Below are 23,333 nucleotides of genomic sequence, written 5' to 3' on the forward strand. Positions count from 1 at the left end.
AAATTAAATTATCCATATGACTTAATTACAGTCATAATTACTTTTAATTCCACTTTAACAAAATATAACACTTACCCCTCTATAGAGATATTAAACGAAAATTGATTACTTTAGATGAAAAATGTTTTGAATAGGAATATTTGTTCCTCTTGTGCAACATAATAAAGAGAATTTGCATAACAAAGAACTTTTTTACCCAATCATGAAATTTTATATTTCTCTGTCATGACATATAAGAGACAATGAAAGTAAATAAAACAATGATTTATTCCATACTTGATTACAAAAGTATTATAGATCATATACAAGGAGTATTACTAGCCAAGTTATCTTTCGGTACCGATGGCTAGGCAATACTTTACTCATAAACTAAATCAGTCTACCAAAACTTCGAACTTGTGCCATAACACTAAATTAAAACAATAAGCATGGAATGATAATAATAATAATAGATACAAAACTTTTGTTTTATTGTCTATTTGTTTATGCCTTGAAATTTGTTTTGTCATCACGTCAATCACATGAGATCTGACAGATACTATCCCATTGTGGGCTAAAGACACACAGTGTGCATTCTCCCGGTTAATAACCCTAAAGCCAAACACACACACTGAATCATAGTATGCAAGTTTAACACAAATGATTTTATTTCTTTAGAACGATGCTATATTGTGTTTGTTGCTCTCAGTAAGGTTTGGTACTTTTTATTTAATTCTGTATTAATAATTCTTAAACCAAGTGTGATGAGCTCATATACATACACTGCATTCTGCTTTCATTTCATAGTAAATTGTAGGTTGCTGGGTGCAGTGTGTTCAGGGTTTCCCACACTAGCAACAAGTTCAGTTTTAGACTCTTGAGAGTAATTGCCATTGTGAAACCAGATAAAGCTATTTAAAGATGTTTGGCCCAGATTTAGTTCATCTTATTTAGTTCTTAGTTCGGATTTATAGATGCAGTTTTTAAATGGTCAATCATTTGGTCATGCTATTTTAGCCACTCTATGATAAACACACCTGGATGTTTCTTGATGGTTTTGATTGTCTTATATAATAAAAAGTATAAATCCTTAATTTTAGGGTACCCTAAATACAAGTCCGCATCTAGTAAAACAGGATTTTTTTCTGGAGATTTGCCATCCTTCAGTGATACAATACAAACAGTAACACAATATTTCAAGATATACAAATGACTACACTAATGCATGACCACAATCAAGATTAAAGTAAACAAAACATACCAGAGCGTGGTGATATGCATACATCAGGAACCACCACAGCCATGTTTTGTATTTATTCCATGCACACTAACTTTAAAACTTGCACTTAGTACAAACTAAACACTAGTTATTAAAACTGAACTACAGAATTTAGTTCTTGTGATTCGTGGCCCATAATTAGTCCTCGTGATTCATCTTGCAGGGAATTGCCTAAAGTTCGTTTGGATGTTTTAATGCAATTGGAAGGGAAATCTGATTCTTACATAAAAAAATTATAGGAATTTTATACAGAAGTCAAAATCCCTTAAGTTGACTGAAACTGACAATATAATTATTTTACAATAAAATTTAAATAAAATCAAAGTGAGTCAAAGTTTTGACGTCGATAGTCTATTAAAAAATTTAAGATGGCATAAAATGGCGTACAATAATTACTATAACACAACTTATATGAAAAAATGTTTGCCACAGCTGAAATCTTGCCAGCCTGTGCATGAAGCACAGAATAGCATTTCCCTAAATACGGGGCCTGCCTGTATAGTGATATCTGCATATGAGTGTTATCTACTGATTCTATTTCAATTTGATGATCTTGTCACTAGATATACTGTAGTACAATGGACATGTACAATTAAAAATTAAATAATAAAAACACATCTCCACCAAAGTCATATTTATTTATCAACAAATATAAACATCTTTCACAAACTTCAGGTAAATACCCAATGCCACAATTAAAATAATCAAACAGAAAACAATATTTAAATATAAAGTATATGATAAGACTAAACCAAATAAAAGCAAAAATTAGGATATTGAAGAACCTGAGTAAATTCTTTGAAAACACGTCTGAAAATAAAGTTTTAAAACTGAAAACATATCATGTAACTTTGACATTACCAATTAACCTTACATCTGGCATGAATAAATATTGAAAACGTATCTCAAAGTACCAATACATAAGAGAATATTGTTTATTGTTATTACCCACTCACCTGTATGTTAATCTTAGAATTTTGACTGTCCTACAGTTTATATTTTTTTAGATTTTTACAATTTAAATAAATGGACTTTATAATTTTACTTTTATATTTCATTTTATTTCTTTTTATATTTGTACGTAACATTATCACAAAGTTTTAAATAATATATATAATCCAAATTTTATGGTGATAATTGCAATGAGATAAAGCAATTATCCAAGAAAAATCAAATATGGGTTTTTGCTTAAACAAGAATGTATAATCACCTAGGCTTAAAAATAATGCCAGATATAAGGTGTGCCAGATTTAATAAACACTCTCTCAAGACCAACAAAATTAAAAATAATTTAATATTTCAAATATAAAATATAACGATATAAAATTATATATAGTGGAAAATAAAATAATTAACTTCACAAGTCTCATAAATAAAAATATATACCTGGAATGGGCTTTTTTAAATTAAGTAAAAAAAGAAAGACAAGGTATGCAGTACATTACAACATAAATGCATAATAAAAATATAAAACAGAATTTTGAATTTAATTTATTACAAATAAATAAAAGAATAAATGTTGCAATCACAAAATTGGTGTTTACAAATAATTAAATAGGCCTACAGAATAAGTTTCATATTAATTAATTAAATGTGGTATCATGTGTTCTTTTCAAAATGACAATATATTTTAATTTGATACATTGTTACTTATTGCAAAGAGAATCACATTTAAAGCAACAATATCTTAATTGCTGACCCTGTATCAATGAACATTAAAGAGAAAACAATACAAAGAAGAGCTATTTAGAGTGTTGTCCTATTTCTCTTTTATGATGGCTTAATTACAGATAAATACGGATATGGCCTTACAAACTAAAATGCTTTGATGGGATGAAATAGAAAATATCAATCCCAAATGAAAGACCTATCAATTACATACTGTGTTACACTTTAACCATACATAAAAAGCATACATAAAACACCATAAACTATATTTTAAATCAATATTAAAAAATAAAACCAGATGACCTCCTAATGCACTAAAAACATTTATAGAGAATTATGAATAACATGTAATTATAAAACAATAACCAGGCTGAATTAATGAGCAGAACATACCATAGCCCCTAAAATAATATTGTAGTAACATAAAAAATTTAACCCTCTAAACAAATTTCAAAGCAAAAAGTCTATATTACTATTTTAAAATGTAACGATTCAACATAAATTACATTTAAGAATTATTAGAAAATATATATGTTTAATTGTTGACAATATTGAAATTGGAGCAGAATTTTTAATTAAAACATGTTTCTTTACATTGCATTTACTTATATTTTATTGAATGCAAACAGTATAAACTTTAAATAAAAGTCATCTATTATAATACCAGTCTTACCAAGTCTTTTACAATGTTATTAATAATATTAGTTAGTGATCATATAATTTATGTTATATCAGCGAGGCTACAAAAATCATGTTAACAATATTGAGTAACAATATTAAATTTCTATATTTATGTACACTTATTTACATTCAATTTTTTTTTACGTTAAGTAATTTCACATGTGAGGGAGAATGTGCAATCTTGGTCAAATTCAAAGTAATATTGTGAAAAATTCTAGTTGTAAATCGTACTCTGAGCAAAGTAAAGAAAAGTGAGCTACGTGGTTCTGCCTAAGGCTTACGTGTTCCCTGTGAGTTTGGTGAAGATGTGAGATGCACAGTCTACTGTTTGCGCGGCTGATGGATCTGCTGTGGCTTGGAGCTATGTGCGGGACGAGAGTCATGAGTGGGCAGTGGCTTTTCATGGAAGGATTGGACAGCTTCTACTGGGAAGTCTGCGTGACCCCTCACCGGAGCTCCAGAGATGGTTACAGCTTTCGGAGGGCTTTAACAACATGACTTGTTTAGAAAGAGTTAAAACATCAGTTCACCTTTTTGTAAATATTCAATTAAACTACTTCTCTCATACAGAATAGATGATTTATTTAATTTACATAAATCAATCTATAAAAATAAAACAAATATATTACTCTTTAATTGTCTAAATACAAAAATAAAACTTTTATTGTATGCTTGTATATCTAAGCATTTTTATTAAAAAATCTAAAAATTAAAAAATATAGAAAATGTAATATTGTACAATGCTGATTAAATAAAATCATCAAAGTGTGAAACTCTTAAGATAAAATATAAATGAAAAATCTGTATAACCAATTGACGGTCTCGTTATTTAGCAAAAACATTCTGTTTTGGTCACGTGGTGAGAAAACTTCTCACTTGAAAGAAAAAATAGTGCCAGGTGGTCGCTGGAGTGGGAGGTGGTGGAGTAAGCGGCATCAGTGAAGAGAAATTTCTCTACCCGACTATATGTGTGCCCGTAGCACAGAGAATTTTTCTCTACATGTGATTAACCTAGTATGCAAGTTTTATATTATGTTTCTGTACTGTATATTTTGTGATTAAATTAGTTTGGTTTCATTATAGACCTCACCGATAAGTCATGTTGACTTGGTGGGGCCATGATTCTGTAAAATTACGTGTTCAAAATAAATAAACAAAAATCAAAGAAACATATTGAACATCTACTTTTATTTATACTTTTACACATAATTTTAAAATAATTTTTTTCAAAACAATACTGGGAGAAAAAAATTACATTTATAAAAACAATGGGTTATGTATTGATACAAGCCAAAAAAAACAACCACCATTTTTTTAGACCAAACCCAAACAGAAAAAGATCAAATTCAAAAAACAGGTACATTATAAACTCAAATCTAAAACAAACCTAAGTAACCTAAAAATACTACACCAAAACATCCGTGGACTAGACAAAAATTAGACAGACTTAACCACCTTCTTAATGACATTGACCCCAATATACTAGTGCTTACTGAACATGGCCTGAAAAAAATAGAAATAGAGAATACAAAAATTGAAGGGTACTTTCTCATAGCAGAATACTGCAGAGAAAATCATAAGCTTGGTGGTGTTGCCCATATATGCCAAAGAAACCCTCAAAAACTGCACAACAGCAACTGACATATCCCACCTCTGCCAAGAATTTAACTGTGAAGCAGCCATGGCAGTAATTGAATCCATGGGTAAATACATACACATTCTTGGGGTATATCGATCTCCCAAAGAGAATGTACACGGAGCCGGTGTAAATGCCTTATCCAACATCTTAGAATATATTCAAGCACACAGTTAAATCAATCATGCTTGCTGGAGACATAAAAACATCGACAGGATGAAAACAACCCTAGACAACACTATCCTAGAAGATGAACTACACACCCATAACATCCGAAGACTGCCACTTCCTGCAACACGTATCACACATAGCACTGCCACCTCAATTGACTTCTTATGCACAAACATAATCGAGGACAACATTGGCACAGCCATACTTGAAACTGGACTTTCTGACCATACTGCTCAAATTATAAAAATATATGACTGGAGAGTAAACATCCCTCCACAGATCATTCTCAAGAGAAACTTTTGTTATTCTAATACAGACCAGATAAAAATCTCTCCTAATGAATAAAAACTGGAATGCTGTCTATATGGCCCCAGATGCAGAGCAAGCATACAACATCTTTCATAGAACTCTCCAAGCAACGCTAGACATTGCCTGTCCTACTAAAAAATGTAGTCAAAAACACAAAAGGAAACATGTGTATTATGACAACGAGGCCAAAGACCTTAAAAATGACTTTCTAAAAAGCCCTGCACAAATTTGAGACCACAGGAAATACCCAAGACAAAGAAGATATGGTGGTAAAAAGAAAAATTATGATAAAAAACTTAGAGAAATAAGAAAAAATGCTAATGCTGACTTCATCATCAACTCAGCTGACAACAAAAAGTAAAGCTCTTTGGAATGTCATAAACAATGAAAAGAAGAGGAAAACATCAACTACAGCCAAACATATGTCTCTCAGTGAATGGGAAACATGTGGACAACCCCACACAAACTGCAGACCACTTTAACACCTTCTTCACAGAAGTAGCAGAATTGACGCTGAAACAGAATAACTGCTCCCCAGGGGACGCAGATGATAATGAAAATTACGAAAACTCCACTTAAACTATGTTGATAAATCTCTATATCTAACCCCAACATGCATCAATGAAGTACGGAACATCATAAATGCCCTAAAATCAAAATCTTCAAGTGGAGTGGATGAATATTCTTCTAAAATTGTGAAACACTGCTCTGAAGAGCTAATGCCCGCCTATAGTCAGCATAATTAATAAGTCCTTCAGCCTTGGTGAGTTCCCTACAGCCCTTAAGCTCTCTAAAGTATACCCCCAAACATAAAAAAGGTTCAACACTGGAAGTCCAAAATTACCGTCCCATCTCTCTAATCTCAACATTCTCAAAAATCATAGAAAAAAATAGCTCTACACAGACTCATGGCTCACCTAAAACAAGAAAATCTGATAAACCGAAAAGCAACATGGATTTTTGAAAGGAAAATCAACCAGCTCTGCCATCATCAGCCTTGTTGAACATGTTATTGACCAAATAGACAAAGAAACAATACGTATCTGCACTCTTTCTTGACTACAGCAAGGCGTTTGATTGCCTGGGCCACGACATCATCTCAAAGAAATTAACATCATTAGGAATCAGAGACACAGCTAACAAATGGTTTGTAAGTTACCTCACAGGCCGATCTCAAATAGTCGAGCTGCAAACTACCATTTATGGTGTAACTACTTCACATCAATCCAATCCACTACCTGTTACCCGCGGGAGTACCGCAAGGATCTGTTTTGGGCCCAGTTCTCTTTGTCTTATTTGTGAATGACTTCCCAGCTTATATACGTGATCACAATACCACTTGTGTGTGATGTATGCAGACGATACAACATTGTTGATTAAGAATGACTCTGCTGAAGGAGTGTACGAAAGTGCCACAAGCTCTCTCAGTAAAGCCCTCAATTACTGCAGAAGGAATGATCTAGCCATGAATCCATCGAAGGACAGTTCACATCAACTTCAGCAAGAGGAAGGACCATATCCCTAACCCACTTGATGTATCAAGAAAAGACCATATCAAATTCCTTGGCGTAACTATTGACCACAAACTTACGTGGACTGAGCATGTAAACCAGGTTTGCAAAAAAAATCAGCACTGGTATATATGTAGTACGCCGAATAAAATGTATCGGCAACTTGGAGGCAGCAAAAAACAGCTTACTATGCTTTGGTGGAAACTCATGTGAGGTATGGACTTGCTGTTTGGGGTGGATCCTCTGCAGGAAACCTGAACAGAGTACTACTCTGCAGGAAAAAAGCTATCCGAACCCTAGCGGAACTCGAACACCAACAAAGCTGCCGACAAGCATTTAAAACCTTGGGAATTATGACAATTACTGCACTCTACATACAAGAAGTAAATTTTTGCACGTTGACCAACTGCATGTACAAACAGGAAAAACCCTTCATACACATAACACACGCCATGCAGGAAATTACACACTACCTCTACACTCGGACATCACTTTTCGAGGAAAAACCATCCTACATTGGTAGGAAGCTGAGGAACCTCCTGCCACAAGCTGTGAAAAAACCTCAAGGGAGCTGCCTTGAAAAGATGTCTTCACAACTTCCTGGTGGACCACCCAATATACACCATCGAAGAATTCACAGAAGTAAACAAGGAAGATTGGAGGCTCTGACATCTTGTATTGATTATTTATTAATATCAATTATGTAATTTGTTAACATTGTGACTCTATTACTGTTCTTTGAAGAATATGTTAATAAAGAAATATGACTATGACTATGACTATAAAATGAAGATTATTAAAATCATCAACACGCCAACGGACCAACATGAAAAGGTCAAAATCTTAGTCAAAATGTGTTAATTTGAAACAGGTAGCAATAAAAAAAGTTATATAATCAACAACAGTATGGTATATGCGGAAACATGGAGTTACACACAAAGCAACGTTGCACTCTCGCACTCTGCTGCAAATCACACACTGACTTGGAATGTATTCAGGGAAATGGCGTTCAATCAGCCTTACTGGGTTGAGAGAGTGGATTGGTTATCCCTGTTTCACCTTCATATCTTCATTCAAGTGCGTTTCCCTTGATCTTTTGATTACTTCCAGTCAGAACAGAAGGGGGCTAAGTTGGCCATCACACATTTTGCAAAGTACATAATATGTGTTTCACATACACAGGCCAATAAGATGAAAAAAATACCTTTTTACAATACCTTTTTCCTCTTTTCCTAGTGGAAGCGTAGATGGAAACGTGCTGGTCTACACAATCTACACCATCCATAGTGTAATTTTAGGCTATCACAACCTTAGGTCTTTTGGTAACTCCCCTTTTCAGCACATCCACCATTGTTGCAGAATGAATGGTTGAAAGAAGGGCAACAATCTTCTTGTCTTGCCAAGCAAGGACATTTACTATCCCTTTTTGGTAAAAGATTACATCTCCTTTTATAATTTTTTCTTCTCAAACTCCTTATTCTTCATTTGCTTCAGGACATCTTTTCATGACAGTTTTAATGTACCGTAGGTATCAGTTTTATTACTAATAAGAATGTCCGCTAGTTGAGGGAAAGTATAAAAGTTGTATGTTGTCAAACAGTAACTTTTCCCCAACAAGTCATTGCACAGAATCAAAACTACTTGTGTAGATTTTGGTAGTTTCTTGAAATCAGCAGCAGTCATAGCTGCTGGTACCTGTGCGTGGCAACCTTCTTGCCCCTTACCATTGTAAATTGAAAGGTTACAAATATATTCACTTTTTGCCTCACATAACATTATAGCTGTTTATACCAAAGCGGACTGGTATGAATTGGTGGTTTGAATTGCTACCATGACAAATAACCTTTGAATAACAATAAATTCTCATCAAATGTGATATCTCTTTCAGGTGTAACACTTTGAATCTTTGACGATGGCCCTTAATTTCTACAAAACCGGACAAATTTTATTCAACTTGGGGTTTCGGAGGGTCCTGCGTTTGTACTTATTGTTATTTATAAAATGCAGATACTGTTTCATTTGCTTGAATCTATGACAAGACATAGCTTGTAGAAAGAATGGAGTTGTCATTAAGAGATCTTTTGACCAATATTCCTCCATTTCAGGTTCTATCACAATCCCCTGTAACACAAGTAGAGCTAAAAATACTCTGAGTTTGCTTAAGCTCAGAAATAGGTTTGGCTCTTTGATGTGTATGGGTGTATTCAGCTCCATACTGGTTGGTTTTGTTACATTTCAGCTGACAGAGTTCGTCCTGTAGATAATTTTCTAATAATTCGACCATATTAGTGTCTTTATTGAAAGATCCAACATTTATTCTTGGTATAGCAGTAAAAAGAAATTGTAGAGGGTGTGCTTGAGGGCTAGTTGTACTTATTTCTGTCCACACTCGTGCATTGCAGAATCGAAATCAGAGTCAGTCTCTATTTCTGTCACTGAACTACTACTCTCATTGCCACTTTTTTCAATCGTTCATTTTCAGAATCACGATCATTGTCACTGTTCATTTCAAAATTGTCATGATAGAACAATAAAAGAAATATACTTATAATGGTACATGAGTAGCTTAGGTTGTTTACATCCTTGTGCTACAGTCACAGAGCAATGCAAGTGAGCCAGTAGCGCAGTGCAGTAGAGGGATAATATACAAAACGCAATGCGCCTGGGAAGTCCTGCCGTCTCGCAAGAACTCAGTAAACTATATTTACAAGGTTGTGCACAAGTCTGTTCAGGTTAATCCATTTTATATCAACGATTAAAGTAGGGCACGAGTTGACTCGGGTTGGTCCGTTTCTGTACAAATACTGTGAATGAGTACACTCGGGTTAATTCATTAAGTGGATAATCTAAAGTAAAATGAATATTCTATAAAAATACTCTTTATCTTTTAACTTTCATTTTTCCTACAAAAATTAAAATGCATCTTTTTTTATTAATTTTTTAAATCTTTTTATCACCGAAAACATTTACAACTGTTTGGCAAATGTATTCTATAATCTTCCATTTCTGCATAGTTGTCAACTATATTTATCTTTCATTTTCTCTGAATTCAAAATGTTATATTTCTTATTTTCTTCTACTTTATTCAACTATTTATATTATTTAAATGTTAATTCACTAACTCTGCCTCAAATATGTTTTACTTGTTCCACTGGATGTTCAGGCTGGCGCTATTGCACCACTCAAGCCACATCCTTTTAATGTGATAAGATCTCAGGAAAGTACTGATCAGAAATGTCCCTGGCAATCAGTGCCGGCTTTGGTAACACCTTCCGCCATTCCGCACTTCTGGCAGGAAAGAAAAGCATCCCTTGAGTTAGTACTTAAATTCAAGCTCAGATCACGTAATCGCATGTAGTATGTACATAAGAATAGAGAGTTACTTTGTTTCCTTTTACATTTTAAAAATAAAGTCTAGTTTTTTTATTATTTCGTCTTTGAAACCTGTAATCGTTTGAATTTTTATTAACAATCAATTTGTGGTATATTTAAATAGTAAATAAATGTGTGGGTTGATATATCACATATTACAAATAGTAGATAGGGACAGAGGACACATTATTAGCTTAATTTATTTCATGTATGAGACACATGTTACAGATTACTGTAGAATCACCAAGTAATAATATTATGTAATAAGAAATTGTTATTACTAGCCCATATATAATTTGTATACCATTATAAGCATCCCTTGAGTTAGTACTTAAATTCAAGCTCAGATCACGTAATCGCATGTAGTATGTACGTGATTATTATTAATTTATTTCATGTATGAGACACATGTTACAGATGTATGAACACTGATTACTGTAGAATCACCAAGTAATAATATTATGTAATAAGAAATTGTTGTTATTACTAGCCCATATATAATTTGAATAGAGAGTTACTTTGTTTCCTTTTACATTTTAAAAATAAGGTCTAGTTTTTTTATTATTTCGTCTTTGAAACCTGTAATCGTTTGAATTTTTAGTAACAATCAATTTGTGGTATATTTAAATAGTAAATAAATGTTTGGGTTGATATATCACATATTACAAATAGTAGATAGGGACAGAGGACACATTATTAGCTTAATTTATTTCATGTATGAGACACATGTTACAGATTACTGTAGAATCACCAAGTAATAATATTATGTAATAAGAAATTGTTATTACTAGCCCATATATAATTTGTGTACCATTATAAGTTGTAATAAAAAAGATGCTCTATCATTATATAAACTTACCAACTAAATAACTACAATTAGCTTAAATACTTAATTTAAAATCATAGGCTATGTACAAATTAAAAAAAATTAAAGTAATTAAAAATCATGCAAATTGGCTAAAAAATGTGTTTTAAATAATATTTATTTACTATTTAATAAGTCTTATTTAAAAGGATGTTTTAAATTTATTTGAAAATGTTTGTAATAATACATTTTTAAAAGGATGAGGTAATGAAGTACAACACATAATTCTGACATAAAATGATGCTTTGTTGTTTTATTAACTTTAACCTAAGTATACTATGAATTTCCACTAAATCCAGCTCCAGAATTACTATCTGAAATATTTTAGGGCAACATATATATATATATATATATTTATGGTACATAAATAAAAATTTATCATTGAAGTATTAGTTATCCCTACAGTAAATATTAGACATAGAGACCTGCTTCCAATACATATAGAGTAAAAATATCTGTAGTTTAACTTCACAATTCTTCTGCCAGACAATTTGTTCAAGCCTGTTCCAATACTGGCTAAGCATTTCATCAGAGACATTTCTTAAAACTGCCATTCCAGTTTTAGACATTTAGCATAAGTTAATTCATCAACCGTTATGTATGATCATAACATTTAATTAGTATTCCAAACATGTAGCAAGACTGAAGAGGATAAAAGTGTGCTTTTAATTATATATATATATATATATATATATATATATATATATATATAAACATTAAAAAATATTTTAAATTCATATATAAATTAAAACAAAATAAATAAATAAATTTATGTTTATTTTAAATATTTTTTTATATTTTATATATATATATATATATATATATATATATATATATATATACACACACAAGAGGGGTATTAGAAAAGTAAGGTTCCCTATGCCGCCGAGACTGAATGCGATATGTTGGGAGAAATCTGGCAACACTGTCTTACTCATCAGCTGTCCTTCTCTCTATCCATACCACTCGCACCTCGCTAAGTCCAACAGTGCCGGCCTTGCTGCCTTCGAAGATGGAGCTCCTTATCGTTGTTACCGCCAGATAAGAAATTCGTGCTGTGATACGTTTTTTAAATGCAAAACAGATTTCACCTATTGAAATTCATCGTCAGTTAATCGAAGTTTATGGGGAAACATTAAGAAAACTGAGAAGCGCGATCCAGAACCGCCGGAGAGGAAGATTTTCCAGTGGTGTGAGGCTTCTCCATGACAATGCTCGACCTCATGTCTCACGTCAAACTCAAGAACTGCTGACAAATTTTGGCTGGACTATTGTGCCCCATCCCCCTACAGCCCAGACCTAGCCCCAAGTGATTATCACTTATTCCCAAAATTAGAGGAACACTTGGGTGGCCAACGCTTCAGTACCGATGATGATGTCAAGGAAGAGGTTACTCGATTTCTCAAAGGACTGGCGGCAGAATTCTACAACATGGGGATAGAAATGTTGGAGCATCGTCTACAAAAGTGTTTGGACAGAAACGGTGATTATGTGGAAAAATAGCTTAACTTTTAAGTTTTAAATTGATGTATAACAGTAAGTAGAAATATAGAGCTGTCTATTTTAAAAAATCATGGGAACCTTACTTTTCTAATACCCCTCATATTTTTTTTTAACAATTAAACCAGACATTGGCAGTTAAAAAGTAAATAAAACACTATTTCAATAAGTTTAATTTCAAATTAAAGTTACTATGAAATGTTTAAAAATGAATTCAATCATGAATTTGTACTTATTAATCCTTTACAGATAATTGAAAATTACCTATTTATTCATTTTAGTATGACATTGATTCCAGAATTTTCATTTTCGAAAATATGAATGTGTTATCGAAAATTACTGATGTATCATCTTTATGTTTATCTACTCAAATAACTTATATATGTCGCATATTTAACGATCTACGACAAATTTACACCTTATAATTTGCTAGTAATGTAGGAAATTAATTAAATTTTCATAATGTGTTGTCTAGGGTGAATTGGTTTAATTTTTATGTAAATAAGTTAAATTTTATGAAAAATATTTTTCTAGTAATGTTAAAAATTAATGCATTATATAGCATTTTATACTGGATATTTTAGCACCATAAACATTAAAATAATAACATTAATCAAATATTTGTTTCAAAAACCTTTACACAACACATAGTTTACAGGTGTGCAGTTTTATAGTATGTTTAAAAAATGAGGGTAGGTATAAAATTTTAAATTATTTTTTTATCTGGCCGTAAAAAAGATCTGGGCTATATAAAAGAGTTAAAAAATACTTAAATTACACAGTACCTTTGACATTAATAAAAATATTGTAATAATATCTAAATCTAATATAATATGAATCAATTGTAACTGTTACCTAGTAGAAAAATATTTTAATAATATCTAAATCTAATATAATATACGAATTAATTGTAACTCTTACCTAGTAGAAAAATATTTTAATATTATCTAAATCTAATATAATATGAATTAATTGTAGCTCTTACCTAGTAGACACTTTAAGAGCTGCATTGTTTTCATCATCAGGGACAACATTGCAAGGTTCCTTGGCTCCTGTATGGCGCTGAGTAATTCTCATGCCACCTGCTTTCACTGTATAAACACGACATATTAATAGTGGGCTATTTGAATAATACCATCTGAACCAAGACTGAAGTAGTGTGATAAATTATCCCAGGCTTGAACTTCAAACATGCATCCACTTTCTAAAAGTCACCTAGTCATAATAATATACCTTATAATTTTAGATGGTGCAACATTTAAGAATATGTTTTAAAATGTGTAAAAGAGTTGAGTTCTTCTTCTTGTAAAGACATACATGGATTTCCCAAGAAGATCTTAAAGGAAGTCATATTATTTATATTAGAACCCTTAGTATACTTACACAATATTATGCTTCAGCAAGGTATTTTTCCTTGTTCAAGTGTTTTGAGAGTTGTTAAAGTCACCCCTATCTACAGGAAGGGTGACAAGTCTAATCCTGCTAGTTATTGTCCTCTGTCCTTGGTTCAAATGTTCGTCAAGGTATTTGAGTATTGCATTAAGAATCATACATAATATAATAATATTTTTTATATATATATATATATATATATATATATATATATACAGGGTGAGTCAGAAATATGGTAAAATATGTTAAGACGTGATTCTAGAGCTAAAAATAAGAAAATAATGTTATATAAAGGTAGTTCCGGAAACGCTCCATTAGTGAGTAATGGCTGGCGAAAGATTCTGCTTTGTTTTCTGTTCACCTGGTAAAATTAAGTGATTCTGAAATGTTTTGTTCTTACTTTTTAACTCAAATAAGGTGGATTTATAAGAAAAATCACCCGAAAAATCAAATAAAACCACTCTAGAGGTTTAGTGTGAACAGTTTTTGAGAAAAAGCATGAAATTTACCAAAAATCTAATAATAAAAATACCGACTTAAATGTTTGATGTCCAATAACATTGTTAAATGACCAATAAACAAATTGTTTTTCCTAATACAGATTGTAGAGAATTAATTCTGAAAACAACCATAATAAGTAAAGTTAACTACATGTGTAAAAAAGTTATGAAATTGACTTCTCACGTATTACACTACACAGCAAACTTTTTCTGTTTTATAATAAGGAATGAGTATCTGATTGGTAACAGCTGGTAATCATTAATTATTTAAACAACAGCTGTTTAAACATTTTTAAATAATAAATAATCAGCTGGGCATTTATTATTAGATGACATATGTCACCTCATTGTTGAACAAAATAACAAACTGTAAAGATACTGTGTTTTTGTGTTAAGTATTTTAACCAGTTATTTTCATCCATTTTATTAGTGATTTTGTGTTTTGTGTTTCATTTATTAAAAATGAAAGGTAATATTCATGTGTATTCAAACTCTGAATTAGCAAACATGCATTTAATGTATGGTTTGGGACGGTGCAATAGTACTGTAGCAAGACGTCTGTATCAAGAGAACTTTCCTAACCGCAGGTGTCCAAGCGCACGATATTTTGCCACTATTCATCAACGCCTATCTGAAACAGGTTCTTTGAAGTCTTCGGAGGCATAGTAATGCAGGCATCGCCAGATCATGTAGGACTCTGGAATTAGAAGAGTTGGTTCTTAATGAAATTTCTGATTATCCTGAAAAGAGCACTAGAGAATTGTCACTACAGTTCAATGTCAGCCAATCTAGTATTCAGAGAATGCTACAGAGAATTCTAGGAAAATGTCCTGATCCAAACTTTTTAAATACAATTTTGTTTACCGATGAGGCTCACTTTACAAGAACAGCTCATTAACTTCTATAACAACCACACTTGGGCAGACAGAAATTCTCATGCTATCAAACCTAATCGCCCACAACATCAGTTTTCAGTAAATGTTTGGGCTGGAATCTTAGCAGATTATTTAGTCATATTCGTGCTTCCTCCCAGATTTAATGGCGTGGTGTACTTCAACTTTTTAAGGGACGAGCTACCTAACCTGCTTGATGATGTACCTCTGCATTTGCGCAAAAAAATGTGGTTTATGCATGACCACATATACGGTGATACGGGGCACCTGCGCACTACTCCCTGGCTGTTCGTGGACACCTAAATGAGAGTTTCACAAATCAATGGATAGGCCGAGGTGGACCAGTTTCATGGCCAGCGAGATCACCCGACTTAAATCAATGGACTTTTACCATTGGGGACATTTAAAAACATTAGTTTACTCTTCCCCAATAGATACCATTGAAGAACTCTGATTAAACATTTATAATGGAATAGAAACCATTAAGCAGACACCTGGAGTTTTTGAACTGGTCCGAAACTCAATTAAATACAATAATTCAATCTGCAAGAAACATTTTTATTAACACCTAAAATAACAGTCTTGGCATGATAAGACAATATTCTTTGGGAGCTACAATTTGTCAAAAAACATTAAAATGGTACAGTTATTCTCATCTAATTAAGAAATTAAGACAGCTTACGCTGAAGTTTTTTGCATGTTGCTTTCTGAAAGTCTACACACTCTGACTTAAACTTAAGTAACTTTTGCTTATCACATTTCACTTTCTTTACTTCAGCTTTCAAACCAAAACTATACTATACCAAAATCTTTTGGTTCAATCAAGATGTTTTTGTTTTTTAAATCTACTTTGATTGGAGAGGAAACCTCAGAGAGAGCAGGTATTTTAACAATCATACTTAACAAATCCTGCAACAGAACTGACAAGTTGGTGTACAAAAATGGCACCAATGGCTCATTGGCTTGGTACTTCATCAAAAATGGCTTGACAAGACTAGAGATGTAACTGAAAAATGCTAGTTTAGCAGTCAACAACTTATCCAATGTCCTAGTGATAACCTTATAGCTATGAGTATCAGGTGATTTAGGAGTACCAGGGTCTTTCTCCAAATGGGTCTTGTATTTCTTCAAGTGAGGCGCAATTTTTATAGCTCTTTCTGCACACTCTCCACTAAGCAACCCCCTCATGGCACAAAATTTGAGGGGCATGATGTCTGCTCTGTTACTTCTAAATAATATTCCCTTCTGGCAGGAACATCTTTAAAAAAATTGTAGAGAGCCCTAAGAAATTGAACTAGATTCCACTTAGCCCGATCCTTAGCTCCTGATTTGAACACATTGTTGAGGGTGTGCAAACCATAGGTACCCATAAACAAAAATAGGGTCATCATCATTATTGTTCTCAGTCTGAAGTTCTTCCTCCAGATCTTTCACAAACTTTATATTTGCATTAGGTCCATCAATAGACAATGAGGAAAGGTTTTTTTCTGCATCCACTTGCTTTAACTGACTTCTGAAGTTCAAATTCAATTTGCTTGCAGTGCTTTTAGTCACAAAAGCAGAGGAGAAATATCTTGTAGTCACTTCATCACTTACAGGATCCCAATAACTTAGTGCAATGTCCATTTGCTGTTTTTGACAGCTAACTTTATTCATACTTTTGTTGAACATAGTAACAAAGGCAGATGATTCCTGGACTTCCTTTTCTAGTAGGTCTAGAAAATACTCAGCAATACCAAAGTTCACCAAATAACTAATTTTAGTATGCTCAAGTGAAATTTTTCCTGTGATTTGACTTTCCGGAAACATCAACTCAACACTTTATATGCAGTTCCTGCTGACCTCAGTATTGATAAATGATGCTTGACCGCAAACAAGGCCCATCGTATCTCTGGCACTGTGACGTCATCGGCCTACAAGTACCAGAAGAACTCCACTGGCCCAGGTGTCACCATTCTCTTATTGGTAACTGTGGCCGCATCAGTGGCCGGAGGACCTCCAGTGGTAGTCGGAGTAGCTACAGCTGAGGCGGAAGGGACTGTGTTGGTGGCCGGAGGTGTAGGTGGCACGGTTGTCCCGGCAGGTGCGGAAGCCGAGTCAGTCCTGGCCGCACTGGGATTCATGGGCTCAGGATCGTCTGGATTCCCTATCTCTGCTACGCCCTAGCCCCGAGCTTGTTTACATCTGTTGCAAGGCACGGCTCGGCTCGGTTCAGCCAACGCCCAACAAAGCTCAACTCACATGGTCCAAGTCTGGTAGAGGCGCTTGGCGCGCTGGGCCGGGCCAGACAGCAGCTGCCTCTGCCTCCTAAGCATCGCCGCCAACCACCGCTAAAACAGCTACCGCAAAATTTTCAATGACCAACTTTTGAATTTCAATGACTTTCCAGGAATTCCAGAAGCATGGCCACCCTGGACTGTTCACAGCAATGATATGCCAGAAATGACCTACTTCCACCCACTGCGATGGTAGTGCATTAGGGGAAAACGTGACTATTTAATATTTGTTAGCGATTGCGATAAATGTTTAATGTTGCCATAATGCTGACAATCACCAGCATCATGCTGGCTTTACCATTCCCTTGGATAGTTTGCCATCACTATCAGAGACTGTTTTACCAGTTCTATGGGTCTAGGCCTTTAGACAAGGACAGAATTGTTCTTTGTTTGCTCTACAAAAATGTTTTTATCATATCGTAATGATGACCAGAGGCATTTGTGATCAGGACATCTAGAATTTTGCAGGAACTTTAAAAATCTAGAGCTAGCATCTATCTCTGGGATTTTAGGATAGGAAAGCTAATATCTCAAGCTCCAATATTTGTCTTCACAGGAGAGCACCAAAGGTACTGCAAGATCCTGTACTGATGGCCAGAAGCATTCATGTCAGCCCGATTTGAACTATTATCAGGTCTAAAGAAGATTTCTTTCGTGCTTACGTAGGCTATTACACCTTCCTTCGTCATTAACAAATTTTAGTACTTTGATATTATCTTGAGGCCACTATTTTTGGAACAGTTTTTCTTACAGATGACCTTAAAAAAAAACTACATTATTAGAAAGAGCAAACTTTATTTGGCGTACTATGAAAATTACATCTCATTATGACAATCAATTCTTGTTTTCTGCCAATGCAAAAGAAGCGATGTCTGCGATAAATAGGTCTCTCTGTACCTATCTACTTGTTGTTATTACGCAATATAAACAGGTTTAGATTAAGTTATCATAAATATGATACTAGTAGTACCAAAGTTAAAGTTAACCAGATCATCAATTTTTCTGACATCAGATCACGTTGCACGAGATCTGAGGTCGAGAAAGTACTGATCGGAAATGCCTCTGGCCATCAGTGTGGGCTTCAGTGGGCGCCCTTGGTGCCGCCTCACACTTTTGGTGAAAAAAGAAAACTATCCCTCGATATAGTACCTAAATCCTAGTTCAGATCACGTGAGCACTAATAAATGTTCATTTTAACTTTACGTCTGTATAGGCTGATAACAAAAATAGTAGATAGGGACAATGTAACTTCCTTTTCATCACTTCCTTTCAGGAGGCAGAAAACAAAAACTAATTGTTATGAACATAATAAGCACCAGCTAGCTATGTTGTTGCATTAGTCATGTTGTTGTAAAACTGTAAACTAGTGTCTGGTTTTGTGTTTGGAATTATAAATCTAATAGTATATTTGTGGAAAAATGTATTCTAGTTTTAGTGGTTTATTATGGGTGAAAGCTTTAGAGACCTATCATGTGATCTTAGAGAGACTGTTTTGGATCATCCTATTTCTAGTGATGACGAAATTTATTCTGAAAGGCCATGAAGCAGAAGTGATCCTAGTAAGTGTTCTCTCACAATTCTGTGACTCAGAGAGAGGAGAGAAGTTGTTCTTCCACCTGGTGATGTCCTTGGTCCTGCTCATGAACTTCCAAAACTCTTGAACTCGAACAGTTGCTTGTGTACCAATTTTGAGTGTAAAATATCATAAAAGAAAACCAATTTCTTTTGCAGAATGTAATTTTGTGGACTTCAACATAAGTCCTACCATTTGCTTGAACACTATGCCAGACCAGTTCGACAGCGAGGAATCCAGTGATTCTGAGTTAAAGATGAAAATTTGTACATAGACCCACTGTTCATATGTAAATAAGGTATGATTCAAATTTAGTATTTAAATTTATTTTCGTTTAAACTATCATACTTACATAAGTATATATGCAGTCATAATATATGTTTACTAATGAAAGATATTATTTCTTTAGAGATTAACCTGTTTAAAAAAAACCGTTACTGCACTGTTTCATACAAAGCCATGTATACGCTAACATGTAATGTAACAAATAAGTTTTGAGGTGAAAGTTGAATAACTGTATATTTTTGGAATTGGCACAAAATTTAGAATAAGTTATGCATTTAAAGTATTGATGTAAAACTTACTGTTAAGCAGTTGTACAACAGAATATTTACAATAATACTTCCAAAAAAATATTTTTTACAAATTAAAAAAATGTACATGAAAACTAACACTAGGTTATTGATATTAATATACTCCAAATAGTTGTGATTAAATTGACATATAATTGCTTAACTTGGACTGACAGTTATGAGATGTGATACATTATAAAAAAATATCTGCGTGGCTGTTGCAACAGAGCCACCAGTCCAAAGTGATACTATTGCCAACTTCTAGGGTTAAACAAAAAAAAATGCTATTTGTACCGTTTTGTTTTTGTACAACTACTGTACTTGGAGTATAGTATGATAAACAAATCTTGATTTTATATTGACATTAATAAACAATTTTGCATGATTAGCTCTGGTTTTTTGCCTAACGAAAGGAAACAATATTGGTGTGAAGACGGCCACTCTGCCCCTATCACTTCTATAACGCAATACAAGCAGGTTTATATTTGGTTATCATAAATATGTTACTAGTAGTACCAAAATTAAAGATAATCTTTACGAGCTCTCACGTGATCTGAGCTTGAATTTGGGTACTGTCTCGAAGGAGGTTTTTCTTTTTCACCAGAAGTGCAAGGGGGGCTGAAACTTGTACCGATGGTCACCCACAGGTATTTCCGGTCAGTACTTCTCCGACCTCAGATTGTCCAACATCAGATCACGTTGGGCGATCTGGCACGTCTGAGATCGGGAAAGTAATGATTGGAAATGCACCTGATTGGAAATAGGCGCTCCCCCTTCACTTTTGATGAAAAAAAGAAAAACACCCGTCAAGATATCACCTAAATTCAGGCTTAGATCATGTGAATGCACATAAATGTCGACTTTTGACTTTTTATAATTATTTATAATACATATGTATAGCCTGTAACAAGTAGTAGATATGGACAGAATGGCCGCTTTCTAGCATCCTTTTGGTAGGCTGAAAACAAGAACCGATGTCCATAATGACATGCAATTTTCACAATAAGTAAAATAAAGTCTGTTCTTTCTAAGAATGTAGTTTATGTAGGTCCTCTGTAACAAAAATTGTTAAAAATATAGGCTAGTGGCTTCCAGATAATACCAAAGTAGGTAACAAGGGGATTCAAAGTCACTTCCTTCGGGAATAAGTCAGAAGGTAGTTTTATATTACATATACTATTGGGGATTAAAACAAACCTAAAAAATTATAAAAAAGGCTAACCCCCAGGGTCTAGAGGTTAATTAGCTAGAATTAATTAAATTAAATCCTCTAAGGTATTCTTGATGAAACATCTAAGATTTTTATATTTTATTGATCCACACTATGTAGAGGAATATTTTTCACATCTACCAAGGAAGGGGGTAGAGCAGAGATGACAAGAGGTATTACTGCCAGTCTAATGAATTAATATTGTTTTTAGAAAGACTTTTTTAACATTCTAAGATTTTCCACAATTCATTTTTTTATTAACTTATTTTAAGTTTCCTTAAAAAACAAAAACAACATTAGCTAACCTAATGTGAAGTAGCTAAAGTAAATATTTCAATTCCCATAAATTGCTAATTTTGTGTTTATGTCTAGTTAGGAAAAGAAATTTACTTAATTCTCATCTCTTGCATGCATTTCAAATATGTTTAGGACAGAACAAATATTTTACGGAGTTTTACGTAAAATTAAAATTAATTGTTCTTGTTACCTGCTGGCGGATGTCCAGCTTTAAGTTCTTTATCCTCGGAAGACATTTTAAATTAAAAGTTTCAACAACCAAAATAGAAATATCAGATTAAATAGTTGACTCGTTCACATTCAACGCTGTGTTGGCAATCACGTATACGCAGTATGCACAAGTCAAACTCACGTACACTCACAATCATAAACACATCAACAACACTCCAGTCCAGGAGTCCAAAACTCACTTTGGTGAGCAACAGATGACGGAAACGTCCTGAACACTATACAAAATATCAAGAGGTACAAAACAAAATTTAGAAGTTGCAAAATTCAAGTTTGCTTTTAAAATTGCTATTAGGCCTACATAAAAAATCCGGTAGCGGTATATAGGAACTATTACGATAACCCGGTTTCCAATCACCGGAGAGATGATAGAAACATCGAAACAATATTATATTTTAGAATGCAAAAGAAAACTGTCCGAATAGTTTCAACAGTCAAATTCAAATATCATGCGAATATCCCTTTAGGGATCTGAGATTAATGACTCTGCCCTTTCTCTACATCCTTGAAGTCAACTTGAACTGCCGATTCAAATGCTACTTGGTCCAAGACATTACTCCGAACATGCAGCAAAACAGTCCTGTGCCATTCAATCGTTTCCATTTTACTGTCTACATTTGGCGTTAAGCTAATCAATAGGCTTCCTGACGATATTAAACATTTGAATGGCCCAAAACAATTCAATGTTCGACTGAGGTACATTTTGGATGCAATTGTTTTTTACTACGATGATGAGTTTATGATGAGTCGCTGGGATAAAATTCAAAAGAAATTTTATCAATGCTCTATTCTTGGTGTGTAGTGTGACAATTATGGCAGAGGGAATGAGAAGGGAGTGACAGAGGAATTGTGAATGTATGTATGACAATGCTGAAATGTTATATAAAATATTACGTGGATTTTGTATGCAATATTTTAAAATTGTTTATATTATCATTACTATAACACTCCAGTAGTCAATGTATTTAAATTTTACTAAACTATATTGGTTTAAATGTTTCTGCGTGCTGCACTATTATGTTGGAAATAAAGCAGTCGCGTTTCAAGAGGAACATCTTCAAACAATGTCGGTAATTCTTCTTGAGGAAACTGTAAGTACGTCTGACCTGTTAAGCGCTCTTGAAAAATAAAACAAACGGTCCAATCAGCTGATCATGAATAATACCACAACATACGTTAGTGCTGAAACGTTGTTTTTTTTATTCTCTAATTGTTAGCTCTAGGCTAGTAGGCTTCGGGAAATCCCATGCCACCTCAATGTACTATTTGTTTCTTGACGTAGGAGTTTTGTAAGGATCTAGGTTATCTTCTCGCTAAGGGTCCATCAGGCTTCCTAGGTTGAAGCACCTTATCCAGGTTACATTTAAGTTACCAATATGCAGATAGTTATTTTGTTTTAAATAAATTGCTTAATTGAGTTC

The 23,333-nt window shown here is 33.5% G+C and overlaps 1 protein-coding gene across 1 annotated transcript; it reads right to left on the reverse strand.

Moving 5' to 3' along the window:
* Window positions 1-1,877: 1,877 nt before the first annotated feature.
* LOC124366995 (death-associated protein 1) lies at window positions 1,878-22,044 on the reverse strand. The gene is made up of 3 exons (XM_046823649.1): window positions 21,875-22,044; window positions 13,957-14,062; window positions 1,878-4,091 (listed from the first exon to the last, which is right to left on the reverse strand). Exons 1-3 carry the CDS (start codon window positions 21,918-21,920, stop codon window positions 3,929-3,931), a joined length of 315 nt encoding a protein of 104 aa, XP_046679605.1. The 5' UTR covers window positions 21,921-22,044; the 3' UTR covers window positions 1,878-3,928.
* Between the last annotated feature and the right edge of the window lie 1,289 nt (window positions 22,045-23,333).

The sequence above is a fragment of the Homalodisca vitripennis genome, chromosome 1, assembly GCF_021130785.1.
Source record: "Homalodisca vitripennis isolate AUS2020 chromosome 1, UT_GWSS_2.1, whole genome shotgun sequence".
NCBI lineage: Eukaryota > Metazoa > Arthropoda > Insecta > Hemiptera > Cicadellidae > Homalodisca > Homalodisca vitripennis.